General features: G+C 46.5%; 1 protein-coding gene across 1 annotated transcript in view; it reads right to left on the bottom strand.

Moving 5' to 3' along the window:
• Nucleotides 1–19,659, bottom strand: part of SMPD1 (sphingomyelin phosphodiesterase 1) — a 106,026-nt gene that overhangs the window by 31,850 nt on the left and 54,517 nt on the right. The window contains exons 3-4 of the mRNA XM_085623524.1: nucleotides 2,418–2,589; nucleotides 1,371–1,447 (exon numbers count right to left, since the gene is read on the bottom strand). Of these exons, the coding sequence (XP_085479650.1) occupies nucleotides 1,371–1,447; nucleotides 2,418–2,589 (249 nt within the window). The remainder of the gene's footprint in view (nucleotides 1–1,370; nucleotides 1,448–2,417; nucleotides 2,590–19,659) is intronic.

Here is a 19,659-nt window from a genome sequence, read left to right as displayed (position 1 = left end):
TCAGCATCAGCCACCGTTCCACATTTCTTTACAGTGCTGATCATTCTGTTCCCACCTCCTTTCATCTACTGAACATCTGTCCAGAACACTCCTTCTTACCTTACATTTGCATTCTCTTTATCCTTACAGACAGATTTTCTGTTCCCATCAGTGCTATGCTGCTCACTCGCTTTGTGTGCCTCGACGTTGGCATTATTCCTTCGCCACCTTACAAGTTGCTGACTGTTCTCTTCCTTCGGATACCTTTAGCGCCAGTACTTGTAGGTCTCACTTTTGATGCTTCCTTTCTACTCACCCTTAAATATTGTCTAACACACTCTTAAAATCCTTCCCCCCCATAGTTTATACCTTTCCTTCCCCAGTACCCTCTACCGTGGTTCTTCCCCCTGGCCCGGTGGCGAAGATTCCAGGGTGCCACAGTCACTAGAGCCTCACCTGCTACTGATCTCAGGCAATACCCCATATTCCCACATCTATCTTCAGCCCGAGTCCCTCAGTCTTCCATAGTGATATCAAACTCTCACAATCACTTTGCAGTAGGACTTCCACATTCATCCCTTTAACAGTCATTTACCCTGAACTTGTGTCACCTCCTTAATACCACCAGCCAACCAAAGCCCTTCTCCCAGCCAACTATTCCTCTCCCCTTCCCCCTTCATTCAGCCGATCCTCAGCCCTCCATTTGTGATCTTGTAACCATTACCTATTCCGCAAGATACAATGTCACACAGCCCTCTGCCTAGCCCTCCACTCAGCTGTCCACCAAGCCCACCACCTAGGACCACCCATTTATCTCTCCATCTAGCTCCAACACAGACCTCCAGCTAGGCAACCACGCAGGTGATCCATTCATTCCTCTACGTATCCCGACATGTAGTCCTCCACCAAGCCCATGGCCTAACCAGCAGTCCACCAAGACGACCACCTATTTATCTCTCCATTTAACTCTGACACAGACATCCACCAGGACCTTAAGCTAAGCCACCATTAGGACCTCCATTCCACCCTTCACTTAGTCCTACACGTAGTCCACCACCAAGCCCATGTCCTAGCCAGCTGTCCACCAAGCCCGCCACCTAGGATCAACATTTATCTCCATCTATCTCTTACATGGACCTCCAGCTAGGCAACCAACAGGACCACTATTCAACCATCTGCTTATTACTGGCCTCCAAAGCAAAGCCCACCTGTGAACTCTTCCTCCTACTCTTTGTAGTGCCTCTGTTTCCAGACGCTCACATGCCACCTCCACTCTCGGAATCCTTTTCCTCATTCTTCCTCATGACAGCTGAGATGGAGTGTATTTTCCTTGCACCCTCCCTTCTTCCTGCTTATACCTTCTACAGATACTGTACCACCTGCGGCCTCACCTGTTTACGATGCGGTAGTAATTCCAACTCCAGCTTTTGAGGCAGATGCCGGGAGGGATGTGGCCAATGATGTGGACCTGGAGCGAGAGGAGATATCACAGCATTACCGCTAATAAACATGTGCAGTCTGCGTTCCTTCTTCAGTGTCCCTTTCTTTGAATGCCAAAGAGAACTACGTTTAACAGTATTCTGTGTCCGCGGAAGCCGGCTAGCTATGAATGCACAGTAAAGTACAATGCAGCCAAGACTCAGGGGGTCCTTTATGCTGACTATCCAGAACTCTGGCTGGGAGGCATGTGGTGTGCTGCAATGGGTATGTTGCCCCAAGCCAGTGTCATGGGGCGTAGTTGGTCTATTCCATGCCTTAAACCTTAGATACAAAGAACTATAGAATCTTGCTTCTGCAACCAGAAACCTTTCCAGCGGTTCTCTCCCACACCTTCTACTGGAGGGTGGATACTGTCAATGCACCTGCTCAATCAAGCTATGTTGTGATGCGAGTCTTCATCAGGGAAGTCTCTTCAGTGAGAGGACTACAATGACACCGGAAGCTGTCATCCACCTCTTGATGGGGGTTTGCAGAAGACAACTTCTCCCCTGTGCCGAGGGTTCATCACTGGCTCCTTCAAGCTATAGTATATTTCTAACAGCTATGTGTGGATATATTGTCTGCCACATCATACTCTCACAAAAGCTAAGAGCACAATTCTGTGGCTTTCTCACAGATCCAACATGGGACGTAGCTCATTATGTGTGTTGACTCCTAGTTAAATATATACCAACTACTCATTAGGCAGAAATGTTTTGGTGTAGAACTCCCATTCAGAATAGTCGCCTCCATTCACAAGCCTTAGAAAGCCTACGCAGCTTAATATAATCACACAAATCTACGTATGATGTGTCCAGGGTGGAGTGTTCATCTATGGCCAAGGACCGAAACGTGTTGTTTGAAGGATTTAGCAGTTGTTTTACCATCTCAAATGGGAACACTTTCAAGTATTATCTGACAATATATGAAAAAGGCACAACACAAGTTTTCTTTCTTACCTTCTCCTTCTCATCTTCTGAAGCCTGCAGGACCTGAATCAACCATTGGAGCTGGCCAGCAGGATCCGTCGAGTTGATGCTGAGCCAGAAATTCTCCTGTGAACAGAAGTTCATGTTGAGGGATACGAGGCGGAGGCCCGGCCGTAGCCTCACCGTGTAGAACCCGGCCTCTCTGCAAGAAGAAGAGTTATATTACACTCACAGTAAATCAATTGGTTCAAATGAAGATTGAGAAAGCACTCTGAAGCTCGGGATAGCTTTAGAATCTTGGAAGCTAATATTTACTACGGGGCAGTCACTTGGTAGGTCCAAATGGATCCTTTATTATAAACACCTCCTATCACAGTCACCCACATACCTAATAGGGAAAGTCTTTTAGATTGTCATGTGTCAAATGAGGATTAAATGGTGGATTTTCAGAAACATCCTCATGTGTTTCCTTTCAATACAGTTTACAACAAGCAATGGCAAAGCCAAAAAGTCTGGCCTTGGGAAGGTAGAATGTATGCAATTTGCAAGAATAAAATCATATAAAAAATATGCAAACAAAGGCCTGGCTCAGCAGCCCAAGCACACCAGCTCTGGCACTGACATTTACTCTTTTTCAATTGACTGTGCACATGTGATCAGACTAAATGTCGTCATTCACAGTGTAAGAGAGCCAATGGCTGAAGTGGGCTGACCCATTGCCCCATGCTGTATCCTGTGGAGGGTAGAAGCCAAATGTGAATGACACTTATGCAGACCAATGTGTTGTAAATTGAAACAACGATGTAATTAAGCATTTACTAAAGACATTAATTCCCTTACTTTAGATCATGTTTTCTCTGTTATGTTGACCGAAGTTCGGACTCCATTTTGTAATGTCATGCTTCCACCTGTTCCCCACGAGAAGAGTCCAACCTCTGTGTTAGTTGCTCTTGTAATCTGCCTAGTAACAGTCTATAAATAGCTCCTTTGTCCATCTGGCGCATGCCCAGACTTGACCACATCTGTTATCAGTTAGCCTTGCTTGACCATGTTTTCGCGGGCTCAAGGAGTGTGTTAGCTCCGCCCACATATTGATTCTGTATCGAAAATGACCATAAATGGTAATGTTCTTCGGCCTCATGTTGTATCCACCCACTTATGAGCCCCTCTATTGTGTATAAAAGGGGACCATGTACGTAAGTTCTTTGTGCTACTCTATGCAACACTGAAGAGTGTTGTGTGGATTGTAGGACCACCCTTAAGGGTTAATAAATGCTGTCTTTGTACTTTGCAGTTTCCGTGCCAACTTCCTTATAGATTCCATTACAGGAGAGCGAACCCTTGTGTCCTGCGGGCCTAGCTGGGGCCTGTACTCATCAATTGGCGCCCGTCACGTGGGGCTCATCGGCGACTCGGATGCTCGAAGGACTGGTCGCGACGAAGGTGAGGAATTTGGCCAGGGACGTGATCACTGCCAGCGGCGTCTTAGCTCTGGCATCCCGAGGTTTTTCTTCCTTCCCTTCCGAGCTGACCGTCTGGGTGGCGCCGGTCCTCGACTGAGACCTCTTCTGTCGGTCCTGCCGTGAAAGCCGTTTGGGCGATTTTGGAGCTTGGCAGTTGGAATCTGGACTCTTGATTGGTAAGAACCGTTGTACGGTACTTGCTCCGAGTTTTTGAAGCCTGGTCTGGCTATTTGAGTTTGATTTGTGATGACTAGTCATATTTTGTATTTGTCTTTGTGAAAATATATGCGTTGCAACACATATAGGCAGGTAATGTGGAGAGATTTCTCCGGAGCTGTGTAACCTTGAACGGCGCGACGATTAAGTGCCATTTTCTTTATAATATTGCATATTTTGCATTATTTCTGAGCATGCCTGCTTTTAGCGCACTCCGTAAGTGGTGTTGCTGCTTTGGAAACCGGTTGAACCTCGAGGAATCTGCTCCGGCTCCCCCAGAGGGGACTCCTAATAGGGATATGTATGTGAAGCATGGTCTTTCTTCCATAATGTACAGCACAGTATGGAGGAAATATACTAAAAAAGATCCTGAGTTGCGATGGCCTTTGTATGGATCGTTTGATATACGTAAGATTGAGTATGTGGAACAGTGTATGTGTAAACGGCGTGCTCGGCAGGATATGTTTGAGTGTGTGCGGTTGTGGGTGAAGGAAGTGCGTGAGCGAGAGAAGCGTGAGAAAGCGCTGTTCGATAAAGAACAACGGAAGAATGATCATGTGCGAGCACAGGAAGCGAGGCGTCGGGAGGACAAAGAACAAACGGAGAGACAAGAGAAAGAGCGTAGGCTGCAAGTCTCGGGTCAATATGCTGTTCGTCAGCCACTCTATCCTGTCCTTAATAATCCTGACGATGATTTTTATTTATTAGATCGTTCTCCGCCTCCTTATGTCGGCGCGTCTGCCCCGAGGCCACAAGATTCTGGATCGGGTTCGAGTAAGGTAGACACGCGGTCCATGTTATCGGCCGAGCGAATGGGTGAGCTTCGACAGTTTTCCTATCGTGCATGTAAGGGCAAGTTATCCCTTGATGAACTGTTGGCTTCTTGGGAGTCGTGGCAGGATAGGGAAAGGTTGTATTTCTTGGGACACTTTTCTGATGAAGTGATTACTGCCTTTCGGAAATATTCCAGTGTCTTTGAACCTGCTGACGTGGTATCAGATTCTAAAGCATTGCGTAATGGTGTTTTCTCTCCCTCTAAGGCGCCTGAGGCGGTTCGACGACTGTTTGCGTTGCGGGATGAGGCAGCAGACCTTAAAGAGAAAGCGCGCCAACATCTTGAGGAGGAAAAGCGGTCGGATTCGCGTACTGGAGGCAGCCATTCATCCACCTCGCAATCAGATAAGAGCGATCCAGTGCATGCTAAACCAATGCACGAAGCGGCGCCTTTGTATGTTCCTCCTAAAGGAGCGGGGACTAGCTCGGACATTACCTCCGCCGATGCTAAGGGATATTTTGTGTATAATTGGGTTTATACTCCTTGGCATAGAGCTGATGTTATGGCCTTAAAGAATGCGTTGCCTGATCCCCGCAAGAATCCAGCGGCTTTCTACGAAGAAGTCGAGGGGGCCTTGAATTCTTGCGTTATGACCTTAGCAGATATAGACCTGTTCTTTGGCCTTATCCTACCACCGGATATGTGGCGATCTGTCCGAAAAGTAGATGATATAGTTGCCTTTAAGGCTCGGTGGTCTGACCTTGAGGATGAGGATAGGGAACGGAAGCCCGCGCAGAAACCACCCCAGAGTATCCTAGACCTCCCTACTGCTATTCTGACAAAGTTGAAGACAATTATCCCCCCTAAAAAGATTGATTGGAATATGTTAGCTTCATGTAAACAGAAAGTTGACGAGTCAGTTGCGGACTTCTTTACGCGTTTTGAGGAGACGTTTCATGATTTTAGTGGCCAGTCGCTTACTGATGATACGGGTCGCCACCTCTTTGCGGACAAATATGTGGCTAATCTGCTGCCGGCAGTTGCGGCCCGTTTGAAGGCGAGTGAAAGTTCTTGGTCTTCCGCAACACCGACGGCCCTCCTGACTATCGCTCAGTATTATGAGCGTCAGGAGCAAGAAGCAAAGGGCCAGGAGGAAAAGAAATCGAAAGAATTAAAAACAAAGGTGATGTTGGCACAAGTATATGGCCCGCCCCAACGGGGTAGTAATAGAGGTAGGGGAGGATCTTACGGTCCTCCCTCGGGCCGATCTGATTTGAATAGGAACCAATGTGCGTATTGTAAGCAATCGGGTCATTGGGCTAGGGACTGCCCGGTGTTACATGCATCGCGTCAGGGGCATACCCAGGGTGGCCCGCGAGGTAGAGGGGGTTTCTCGAACTTTAGAGGGAATTCTAACGAACAGGCTCGTTTTGACTCTGCTGGCCAGCACCGAGATAGATCAAATGTTTTCGATCGCCAGCATCAGTATCAAGTGTCGGGGATTGACCGATCGGGGTACCATGACTCTCAGCATGCATAGGAATGCGTTGGATGGGGGTTAGAATCAGTTGAGGTGCCGGTCGATCAGAAGGGTCCTTATGTATCGGCTGAGGTTTTGGGCTCTACTGATCAGTTCCTAGTGGATACAGGAGCGACGCGTAGTGCGCTGTCTAAGCAATTGGTTCCGGGGGCTCCCCCATCCGGCTTAATGGTCACATCGGTAGGGTTTGACGGTACACTCTCCCGAAGCCCTCTTTCGCAGCCCCTCATGTTTAAGGTTGATTCTTTTTCTGCGCCCTGTCCGTTTCTGCTTGCCCCGTACACACCGGACAACATTATGGGCCTTGATATGTTAAAGCATTTTAGGGCTACGATCCGCAGCTCCCCTGCTGGTGTGCGGGTAATATTGAATGACAATTACCCCCGGTCTGAACGGATGTGTGCGATGTCAGAGGATGCGCTGTTAGCTACTCTCCCTCGTGCTTTGTGGGCAACGTCGGATACTGATGTGGGACAAATGGTGATTCCACCGGTCCACATTAGTGTCCAGGAGGGGGCGGTGTTACCACGCCTCCCACAGTACCGTATTTCCCAGGAGGGCGAGGAGGCTCTCATGCAGATAGTGCAGGATTTGATGGCAGTAGGGGTAGTGGAGGAGGTTCCCTACAACATTTGTAACAGTCCGATTCTTCCCATACTGAAAAAGGATACGGATGCCAGAGTTTATCGGTTTATAATTGATTTGAGAGAAGTAAACAAGATCGTGATACCTCAGTACCCAGTGGTTTCCGATATCACGACGTTGCTTACTTTGGTCCCGCCTACGGCGACTATGTTCTCAGTGATCGATTTGAAGAATGCCTTCTTTTCCATTCCCATCCACCCCGATAGCCGATATCTTTTTGGGTTTACATTAAATTATAGATCTTATCGTTTTTGTAGGATCCCCCAGGGCTACACAGAAAGCCCTAGCATTAACAGTCAGGCTTTGAAAAGACAATTGGATTCCTTTGTTCTGCTCGAGGGGGTCGCCCTCATTCAATATGTCGATGACATCTTGCTGGCGGCTGACACCCTGGAGTTGTGTGAAAAAAGTACGTTATCCTTACTTTCCTTTTTAGCATCCCACAATCATAAGGTATCTAGGAAGAAATTGCAATTCTGTAGACCAAAGGTGACTTATTTGGGTCACCTTTTGTCTAAGGAGGGGCGTGCACTCACACCGGATCGTGTCCAAGTAATTTTGGACACACCGAGACCGTCCACGCAGAAGGACGTGCGTGCATTTTTGGGTCTTGTTTCTTTTTGTAGACAGTGGATATTGGGGTTTTCACATATAGCTAAGCCATTGTTAGCCCTCTTGACAAAGGACACGCCTATCCCAATCCCTTGGTCAGATGAGTGTGATACTGCTTTTCAGCAACTACGACAGGCCCTTTGTTCAGCACCAGTGTTAGGGACCCCTGATTATGCAAAACCCTTTTCGTTGTATGTGCATGAGAAAGATGGATGTGCATGGTCAGTTTTAGTGCAGATGCACGGCGACAAGCAGCGCCCTTGTGCATACTTTTCGGCTGTACTTGATCCTGTCGCCCGAGCATTACCAGGGTGTTTTCGCTCGGTTGCGGCGACAGCTGTGTCAATACGCCAAAGCGAGGGAATTGTGTTATCTCATAAGTTGTTGGTATTAGTCCCCCATGCTGTCGATGCCCTGCTTAATCAAACAAAGACGCAGCATTTGACCAGTGCCCGCTTGACGGGATATGAGTTGACGCTTTTGGCTCCTCATATTACGTTGAAAAGGTGCGTAACGTTAAACCCGGCAACATTGTTGCCATACCCCGAAACCCAGCCTGAGGCGCGGAGAGCACATGATTGTATTCTTGTGACTGAGGAACAAACAAAGGGTCGTATTGATCTCCAGGATACGCCCTTTCCAGATGTAGATGGAGAACTGTGGGTGGACGGATCCTGTCTGAAGCTACCAGATGGTACGACTTCAGCAGCGTATGCAATTACCACGTTGCAAACGATAGTGGAGACTGCACGCATACCACAGAAATCAGCTCAAGCAGCGGAACTGATAGCATTAACACGAGCATGTGAGCTCAGTACAGGATTATGTGTGAATGTTTATACAGATAGCCGCTATGCCTTTGGAGTAGCGCATGACTTCGGCCTACTCTGGAAGGAGAGAGGGTTTTTAACGTCGCATGGAGTACAAATAATGCATGGGGAGTTAGTTCATAATCTTTTAACTGCATTGACATATCCGAAGAAAATTGCCATTGTTAAGTGTAGCGCCCATAGGAAAGTAGTTGACAAAGTTGGAGAAGGGAATGCGTTAGCAGATCGGGTAGCACGAGAGACTGCGATGCAGCCCGGTACTACTGCCATGTATGTAGTGAAGTCACAAGTAGAAAGATGGCATGATGCGAAGGAAGAAGTGCGAGAAATACAGAGGACCGCTTCTGACAAAGAACGGGAGCAATGGTCCAGTGAGGGAGAATTGGATGATGAGAGCTGCTGGAGAAATAAGCAGATGGATAGATGGAAATTACCCACAGCTTTTGTACAACCTATGGTTCAGATGGCACATGGGCTAGCACATGTTGGAGCTTCCGCAATTGTAAAATTGCTTACCCAAGTTTGGGAGCATCCAGAGATTGCTAGCACGGCAAAGAGGGTGGTACAGACCTGTATGATTTGCCTGCGGTACAACCCAGGAAAGGGGACTCGGACCCCAGCAGGAGGGTTCGTAACGCCTACTGCACCCTTTGAGGTTTTGCAGATGGATTACATCCAGCTCGAGCGTTGTAACAATTTGAAGTATGTCCTAGTAGTGGTGTGTGCCTTTAGCAAATGGGTTGAGGCCTACCCTACGAAAGACAATACTGCAATGACTACTGCGAAGCTGCTGCTGAAAGAGTTCTTCCCTCGATATGGCGTCTGTAGACTTCTGTGGAGTGATAATGGGCCTCACTTTGTAGCGGATGTTATAAAGTATGTCTTGAAGGGCCTGGGCATCACCCAGAAGTTTCACGCGGTATTCCACCCTCAGTCTGCGGGACTAGTCGAGAAGTATAATGGTACACTGAAGCTCAAGATCGCTAAAATTCAAGCTTCGACGTCTTTGACTTGGCCAGATGCTCTACCGCTGGCGTTATTGTCAATTAGATCGGTACCACACTCTCGAACTGGCCTTACACCGTATGAAATTGTTTTTGGACGCCCAATGAATATTTGGGGTCCACCGAAACCTAAAACTGTGTATGATGTACCTTGTGTAATGATGAACGATTATCTGGCACAGTTAACGGATAACTTGGTTTCTATTCATCAACAGGTCCGAGAGGCTCTCCCTGATCGGTCCACTGGTGAAGGGCATGGTCTCCGACCTGGTGACCACGTGATGGTGAAAATATTTGACAGAACAAACAGCTTGGAACCGAGATGGGTGGGTCCTGAGCAGGTCCTCCTCGCAACGAGGACGGCTGTGCGAGTCTCCAACCGGAAGAATTGGATCCACTCCCTGCATTGTAGGAAGGTGCCGCCCGGGTTGGTGGAACCTGCTGTGCTGACCGATCAACGAGAAATCTTGGCTGCAGAGACAGGCCGTGCTGCGGAGCCGAACGCCACTGAGGAGCTCTTTCCGGACCACGCAACTCCTGGAGGAAGGCGATATCATCTCCGGCCAAGGAAGTGAGTTCTCCAGTACCGGGACATACTGTCAGAACGGCCCTTGGGTTAGTGAAACGGAGAGCCGATGAGGCAAGGGGGGGGGATCAGCCCTGCATTAGTGTAGCGACACCCGTCTTGGCCCGCTGGTGAAGAAATCGACCGCTGCCCAAGGGGAAGAGTTCTGACAGACTTTTAGTTTCAGGAAGATATTGGGTTTTATTTTTGACATGGAGAAAAAGAAAATACTTTGTGCATTAGGGTTCATGTTGACAGTAGCCATTGTTGGGATAACCACATGGTTTGTGGAGGATGTAACTCCCGCTCGGAAAATACTTGTGTTGACAACTCCGGTGCCTGAGGAGCACTACTTTTATACATTACCGTATCAAGAGTTGAAGCATCGACAGTCTTACTTGAACATCACTTTCATCCAGATGCTGCATCATACCCACGTTGCTACGAACGCTACGAACTGTTGGATATGTGGGATGATGCCAGCCCATCAGAAGAAAGGAGGAACGCCATTTATACCACTTCCTTTCTCTCATAATGGCTCTTGTAGAGCATGGTACACTTTGCTTTTTGCCACTCGGAAACCGACAGTGGGACGATTGCTCTTCAGACTCAATAAAGAATGCCACCAAGATAAAAATGGGTATCCGCAAGCGAATGGGACAATTTGGGAGTGGGAAGAGTACCGACCAGACAATGAATCCATTCCCTACATCTTCACGAACACAAGAGACACTGTGGGAAAGGACAAATTTGTGATTCAAGTAGCACAAGCTCAAGCGGACTTGTGTGTCCAGAGTGTGGGTTTTATCCCTGTTGGTGTTAGTGATTGTATTACTGTTCTGAACATTGATGGGTTGAACAATAGTACCTTTTTAGCCTCCCATAATACGTACTTTGTGTGTGGAAATAAAGGTTATTACCGTCTGCCGGCTGGGTGGTCTGGGGTATGCTATGTATCATTTCTATTACCTCCTGTATTCCTAGCACCCGCATCTTATCATAAGGATCTGAAATTATTGGATAATGTGACTGTAAATAGGTATAAACGTACTTTATCAATTGATGATGTAGATCAGACTGATACCAGTCTGCAACAGTATATTGATTTTAATTTAGGACTGTTTTTCTTTGTTGGAGCTGCCCTGAACAGTAGGAAGATCCGAAGATTAACAAGAGTGGTAGAGGCTGTGACAAATCAGACTGCTGCTGCTCTTGGGAATCTTACGGAGGAATTGCAAATTACTAGAATTGTTGCATTGCAGAATCGTATGGTATTAGACGTTATGCTAGCTGACAGAGGAGGAGCCTGTAAAATTATTGGAAGTAGCTGTTGTGTGTTTATCCCTGATCATACGCCATCAGTTTATAATGCCATCAATAAACTGCATAAAATCGCAGCTGAAATCCATACAGAAAACGGCACTTGGTCCTTTTCTGGATGGTTTTGGGCGTTAATTACTGCCTGGGGATGGAAGGTTTTAACTGGTCTCTGTATTATTGTAGCAGTTCTGTTCTCGTGCTGTATCTGTGTTCAGTGTGGTCCCTTGCTCTGTTCTGTATGTGTATCATTTTGTATCCCTGATAAGAAGGCTATTGCCAATGTTGCTCACCAGAAACGTCTAGCTAAAGAAGTTGAAGAAATGATGACAATTGACATATATGATGATTATCCTAACAAACCGGATGTCTTCAGTAAATGCTGAAAGGGTCGTCTGTTGTAAATTGAAACAACGATGTAATTAAGCATTTACTAAAGACATTAATTCCCTTACTTTAGATCATGTTTTCTCTGTTATGTTGACCGAAGTTCGGACTCCATTTTGTATTGTCATGCTTCCACGTGTTCCCCACGAGAAGAGTCCAACCTCTGTGTTAGTTGCTCTTGTAATCTGCCTAGTAACAGTCTATAAATAGCTCCTTTGTCCATCTGGCGCATGCCCAGACTTGACCACATCTGTTATCAGTTAGCCTTGCTTGACCATGTTTTCGCGGGCTCAAGGAGTGTGTTAGCTCCGCCCACATATTGATTCTGTATCGAAAATGACCATAAATGGTAATGTTCTTCGGCCTCATGTTGTATCCACCCACTTATGAGCCCCTCTATTGTGTATAAAAGGGGACCATGTACGTAAGTTCTTTGTGCTACTCTATGCAACACTGAAGAGTGTTGTGTGGATTGTAGGACCACCCTTAAGGGTTAATAAATGCTGTCTTTGTACTTTGCAGTTTCCGTGCCAACTTCCTTATAGATTCCATTACAGGAGAGTGAACCCTTGTGTCCTGCGGGCCTAGCTGGGGCCTGTACTCATCAAATGGATGAACTGAACTGACGGAGGCCCATGTACGTAGGTATCTTTAGTAGTCCTTTTATTTGGTAAAAATGAGGCTGTCGAAAATCCGAAGGCCAGATCTAAAAATGAAGGTGTGCTCTGAAGCCAATGTCTGAGATTGTAGTCCTAAAAAGGGGAATATTTTCAGGGGACCTCCCCTCCTGACCCGCATCTCTGATCTACGTATGCTGCATCCCCTCCCCCATCTCCCTGTTCAAGCCTTACCTAGAGGCTCAGTCTGTAGGGCCCTTTCCACCGAGGGTCTCATTTAGGTGGAAAATAATTACAACAGATGCAAGTGGTGAAGTGTGTATCGGATTTTGGTTTTTTTTACTTTTAATGATAGCTAAAGTGGCTGCCTTGCTTGCTATTTTGTACTGTAACTCACAAAATGACACATTAAAGAGGCCTATAATCTTCTTCAATTTTTGCAACTCAAAACTGTTGTGAAAACATTTAGAATTTTGTTGCTAAATCTGAATAGGAGTAGACATCCTAAACAAAAATATTAATATTGTCATGGTAATGTGACTGGCGGCTGCCTTTTTTTATTTGTTAAAAGTTTAAGAGTTGGTACTGGTTCCCTGGGCTTGTGCCAACTCTTACACAAACTCAAGGGGAAATCTTACTAAGAAGATACCCTCCCTTTGAAAATCAGTTACCCCTTCCCCTTCCAAATGGACTGCTTTGAGGGGTTTGCAACCGTACAATAGTTTTAAATCCAATGGGTTGAAAACCATGGATACATAGCACTGCAAATCACAATTTGAAAGAGACGCCTTAAAACGCCCCTTTCAAATTGCGATTTGTTATGCATTTATAAACCCATTTAGTGATTTAAGACCTTATCAAATCACAAAATTAGTTCAGTACATTAAAAAAGCCATTTAGTGGTCGCAAATCCTGTGATTGATGGAGTGGCCGGCTTTGCAACTGCTACATGGCTTCATGCATCTGGCTCTACATCCTTTCCTCAGGGTCTATATTTGCCTGTCTGCTTCGTTGACACATCTAGTGGTGCTGTCATCAACATATCCCTTCCTCAAATTGCTGTGTGTGATTTGTCTCTACAACTAGCTTTCAGTTTCCTCCTGTGTTTTAGCTCACACTATCCTGAGCAACACAAATTACGAGAGTTTAGTGTCAAACGAAAACCTGTGCGTATGAGCTCTAGAAGCCTGCCTGTCAAGGCCTGGTGCTCATTAGACCCACACATCACTTTGCATCTTGGTTTAAATACCCATGCGTTGGCGTTATTGTGCCTATACAATAAAAACTATGTGTTAATAGATTCATGATGCTTAAACGTTTAGTACCTGATGCAGAATGCACAGCTCTGAAGTCGAAACGTGTCGAGGGCAAGGCCTGAAGTTCATTTAAAAGTTGAATTCGGAGACAAGCGGAGGTCAAGTTTTAGACCAGACAATGTCATCATGAGATTTGTGTCTTGCTGATGTGTACACTGGGTTCAGTGACTGCAGGAACCAGAAAGGCTTCGCTCATTAGCTTACTGTTTGCACATTTCTACAACAGCCCCACGTGCAGGACTGAACGTGATACCACCCACGGAATGAGTCACAAACCACAGACCAGCATAAGCTTCCGTTTCTTAATTACTTCTTGTTTTGTGGTATTTTATGAAACTGATGAAACCTTGACATTGTGTTTAATAAATAATCTTTCTTTTTTTTGCCCGTGAGTCATTACAATGCAGACGATCAGAGACCCATTAAATGGTTTTCTGGTGCTATCGCCGAGACAAGCACCCCGAAGAGGAACAAGGGGTACGGCCAATAGTTCAGCTTGCATTCTGATTCCCCCAAAAAATATTTGTAAAAAGCCTGCATCACTGGGAATACATTTTTTATTTACAAAAATTGTTGATTTCTGTACACAATGCATTTATGAGATAAATAATTGAATGCATGATTGAGTGTGTGTTTGATATTTAAAATAGTCCTTCATGCATAGTAATGCAGGCACTGCATAGGAAGTGGAATGATACATCAATCAGCCAATAGCCTGAGGTGAGAGAGTCAATACTCCTCTGTGGAGCCAAATCCACTCTATGAATATTTTTAAAGAATTGCTAACAATAGGTATAGCGGAGAGCTGCACTGTCAGCCACACCTAAAACACCTTGGCACATGGCAAAGGGCCAGAGTAATGGTCCCATAAATGATCAACATAAAATTCTGACACGTAGAATATTTTACCCCCTACGTCTGAAAGATGGTAAGAAAATGATGGTAAAAAGTAATTCTCACTGCTACTGGGAGAATTTTTAAGTGGGTGAATAACTAAACATATAAGTGTAAAGTTAAAACAGTTGCATTTATTGGCCCAACCTCTGCTTTCTTTGTAGCTGAAAATTAAATTGAGGCGCATGAAGAGATGTGTTTTTACTGAGCCCCCTTTTGCCGAAAACTCCGCAATGGAGATCACCAGTGTGACCATCCAAGCTGGGGAAAGTCAATTTTTCGAGAATTTTCAATATGATGAAAACTTTTTCCTTGAACTAAATTGAAGGAATTCAACAAGAAAAGGGGATAGGAGGGACGAGAACGTGACAACAGAAAAAGTATGAAGAAAAAGGTGTGAGATTAATGAAAAGAGGAGGGGAAGAGATATTGTGGTTCATTAATAGGGGAGAGCCAGAGCCGAGCCTAGAGTCTGGCTTGGCTCGAAGAGCTATAACACGAGCTGGGCCATCAAAATGCTTCCCAGAAATAGGATTACCATTCATAGAACATTTGTTAGAAGTTATAGTCTCTAAATATGCGGTTGGATAAATTAACGCCCTTTCGCCAACCGCGAACTGAGAGTCAAGTCAGTTGTTACGCATACCCTACGTATGGCCAAGTCAGTCATGAAAGAGTAGGCAACATTATAGTCTATTAAACTATGTTTAGGGTGGGGGGTTGTACAACTCGCATTCTGAACTGATGTACTTTATCGGGCTTTCTCCTTTGAGGAAGAAGGAAAAGGAGGCAGAGAGAAATAAGGGAAATGCCAAGGATCACACAATTTTGTAAAATTGGAAAGCCAGGATTTATGCTGGGTTTCCTGGTTTCACATTGTACAATTCAGCCACTAAATTGGTATCTCTCTTCTATTCCACATCAGAGATTAATGTTTGTCTTTCATTTTTGGAGGAGCTAAATCAGTACAGTGTGCTGATAAATACTGGAAACGGCCATTATAATGCGATCATAACGACGCATGACCATTACTTCTCATCCTTTACAACGAACATGCCTTTTTCATGCTTGTCCATTACTACAAAGTATTTACCATGAACATGCCTTTACCAGGCATGTGAAATCGGACATATGTGGTAAAGGCATGTTTGATGTAAATTTGTAAAGGATGCGTGGTAATGGTCATGGACCGTATTGTACACCCAGGGGATGTGGGGAGAGAGGCTAGGGGAAGGGTTTAGGAACTCAGGTGCGGGGGGAGAGGGGAAAGGTTTAGGAACTCAGGTGCAGGGTTGGGAGGGCTGGGGGAAGAGTTTAGGAACTCAGGTGCGGGGGGGAAGGGGAACGGTTTAGGAACTCAGGTGCATGGTTGGGGGGCTGGGGGAAGAGTTTAGGAACTCATGGCCAGGAAAGGGGTACGGCAGGGGTGGGCGGTCTTAGGTCTCAGGGCCAAGAAGAGGGGCAGACCTAGGGTTCAGGACAGGGCACGGGGGCAGTTTTCAACTCACCTCTGCCCCCCAGGACCCTTCAGGCTCTCTCTTGGTCAGGCGGACTTAGGGTTCGGGGCATGTAGGGGTTCTGGTTCTAGTCTCTCTGTCCCATCACTGGATGGAAATCCATTCACAGTGTCTATTTAGCACTGTGAGCGGATCACGTGGGGAGCAATACTATAAAACTAGAACGCTCATTCCAGAGCACCCCGACTGCGCGCATGCCACTACCAAGCAGATGCATTTACCACGCATGCCAAATATTGAGCACCAATATGCCCTTATCAAGCATGCCTTAACAACTATATTATCATGGTAAAGGCATATACGTTGAAAACATTTTCGTACAAAGCATGCGTGGTATTGACGCATGTACCGTACGGACAGCGTTGTTAAGGCATGTATGGTAATTGCTTGCGTAGTTCCGTCATATAACCAAGAAATACAATGTTACGTGTTAAACTAAATTGATACAAGACGTTTTTCTAAAAAAAAAGCATAAGGAGGGAAAGGCAATACTTTGGGCTCCGTTGGACGAAACAAAGACCAGTGTCAGGAGAGACTGAACAACTCCCGTGAAGGCAATCACAGGTATTAACATAACAAAGGTCTGGGAGAGCCCACAGAGCCCCAGACCTACACTGAAACACAAGGGCAGAGCTCTGCCGCGGAGATCCCATGGGGCGGGGCATGTGTTCCAATGCGCTGACCGCCGAGTCCTTGTAAAGTGCTGTCAAAGTGCTCGGAGTGGAACTATTTGAAAATCCTTAACATATCATTAAAAGATCCTCCATGTTCTCCCCGACTCTGTCCCGGCTTTGGTTACGCTCAGGCTGTACTACTGCAGCGTCCTGTGCTTGGGAGCCTCACCGTCTCGTCTGCGGAGACTTCGTGTGCAGAACGCGGCAGCCAGTCTGCTGCTGAATCTCCCTAGACGGGTTTCCATGGGTTCTGTACTCTCAAAGTTGCACTGGCTACCTCTGAAGAAAAGGCTGTCCTTTCAGGCTCTGTGCTATTGCTACAAGGACTTTACACCAAGGGCCCTCGCTACTTGCACCCGGGTTTTAAGCCCTGTTCTACCCCAAGGAACCTAGGATCTGCGGCTTGCATCCTCGCTGTGATGAGCGCTCGCAGCGGGGGTTGCTCTTTTAGCAGATAAGCTGTGCAACTTTCTTCCTCTTTAAATTAGACAGGAAAACCGGAATTATCGCTCTACAAAAATCCCAAAAGCTGGCTGTTTAGGTCAGCGTGATGGAATTGAATTGAGGTTAGCTTGACTATGCCCTTCCATCCGCATGCGGCATCATTCATGACTCTTGGTAGCGAGACCTTAGCGCTAGGACACTTCATTTGAAGTAACTAGGAGCACGATAAATTACTTTATTATTATTGTTATTAATGCCCCTCTCCGAGCAATTTCACCCCGCTTCATGGGCCATCGCTGCTAACCCACCTGCAAAGAAACCCCCCAATGCGGCTCAATGCCTCCTCCGCTGCCTGGCGGAAGGGTAGCAGGGGAGGCGGAGTGCTGGGAAGATGCCACGCGACGGCTCGGCTGCTTTTGGGCTCGAGATGGCCTCGAGCTGAGACAGAGCCCGGCCTCTGGCTTAGGCCAGGCTCCAGACTACAGCGGGTCGCTCACTTCTAATCGATGGTAACTGCATTTCTAGGACAGAGGCAAGAATTGAGCTACTAGAGTAAAGGTAAATGCAAAACTCCTACTGTATTGACGGGGTAGAGGAACTAAGGTATAGATGAGGAAGAGGTACAGACGTACATGTAGGAGTCGCAATAATCAGATAGAGGTCGCATTAAAACAGTATAGGCAGATGTCGAGGTATTAAGCTGTAGGTACTGGTAGAGGTGTAGGTGCCAAGTGTGGGGGGAAATATACTAAGGTATATGTAGGGATACTACGAGGTGAGGTGGAGGTTTTAAGGTGCAGCAAGTTTGTAGAGGTCCCTGGGTACAGAAAGTGAAGAGGTTCAAGGGTAAACATAGAAGAGGGACTAGGGTAGAGTCAGCATTAAGAGTCCAGGCAGTGGTCTAGGTATAGGTACTGGGAGAGGTACAAAGGGTTAGGCAGAGATGCAAGAGTGGTGATAAACATATTATGGACTCGGTGCAGGTATTGAGATTTGAGGGACTATCGTTTTCAAAGAGATTTCCATCCAGCAAAGTCTGCACTTCTCGGTATATTTGGATGCCTAAATAGCCAAATCTCTGGGGTGCCATCTGAATACTAACTTCACCGGAAGGCAGGGTAGACTCACTAGAAGTGTCTGGAAAAGAAAAGGCATGGGATTTACCAAAGTTCAGCCAGAGGACAGAAAAGTTGCCAAACGAGAAAAGCAACCTTGAGATCTCAGCTGGATCCACATGTACAAAACCTGTACACAAAATCATATCTTCAGCATACAGCGATAGGGCACGCATCATGGGACCCTGGGGAACTCCCCACCAGAGTGTCAAAGGCCTGTCGTGGGTCTAATGATAGTCAGCCTGCCAACAGGCATTGACCACTGACTGCATCCAGGGGTAGCGGTACCAGGCAGAGGCAGGAGGAAGGGACAGGTGTAGGGTAAAACACAGTTGAGGGTGAAAGGGAGGTTAGTAGATGCCCCTGTAAAGGAAGAGCACTGAAGAGAGGAAAATACAAGCAAGAGTCGATGGGGAAGAAGGCGGGCCGACAGGGAAGTAAATGAGAAACAAGGAATCTATGAAATCCTGAAAAAAAGAGAACTGTAGGGTCTTTTAGTGGCATGAAGATCATTCCCCAAGATGGAGTCGACTTCCTGGGAATGTCATGCGATTACAACAAATAGAGGAGACCAGCTCGTGGACAAAGTTCCTCCAGAAGAGGTTTCCTTAAATGTGTTTTTCTCCAGAATCACATGCATTGGTCCTTTCCTACCTGAAGCCCCTCCTGGGGTCAGTAGGCAGGAAGTGACCACCTTGTTGCTGCAGGTCCCTGCTGATACCAATGACCTGTGCACGCGACTGCAGTAGAGAGGGTGAAGGCTTGGCTAGAGTTATTCATCTGTGATGCCCTATCTCCTTCGGTGGGCACAGGGATGAAACCAGCAGGTGTGAAATTCATCTGGGGCAACTGATGGTATTCAATCACCCATCCTGGAGGAGATTCAGAGCATCAGCCGCTCGACCCTGAGAGTGAGGAGAGCTTTACTTTTAGATGAAGGGGGCAGAACTCGACGCTAGTAGGGCCGTATGTGAAGAAATAGAAGGTAGACAATGTCTTCTAGATGTCCAACATGGGAGAGGGTAAGTTAAGGGGCAGAACTCGATGATGGTGGGGCAGTATGTGAAGAAATAGAAGGTAGATAATGTCTTCTAGATGTCCAACATGGGAGAGGGTAAGTTAAGGGGCAGAACTCGATGATGGTGGGGCAGTATGTGAAGAAATAGAAGGTAGATAATGTCTTCTAGATGTCCAACATGGGAGAGGGTAAGTTAAGGGGCAGAACTCGACGCTAGTAGGGCAGTATGAGAAGAAATAGAAGGTAGACAATGTCTTCTAGATGTCCAACATGGGAGAGGGTAAGTTAAGGGGCAGACCTCGATGATGGTGGGGCATTATGTG

Source organism: Triturus cristatus, chromosome 8 (genome assembly GCF_964204655.1).
Source record: "Triturus cristatus chromosome 8, aTriCri1.1, whole genome shotgun sequence".
NCBI classification, from domain to species: Eukaryota; Metazoa; Chordata; class Amphibia; order Caudata; family Salamandridae; genus Triturus; species Triturus cristatus.
The sequence above is the reverse complement of the archived record's forward strand: the minus strand, read 5'-3'. Positions and strand labels throughout refer to the sequence as shown.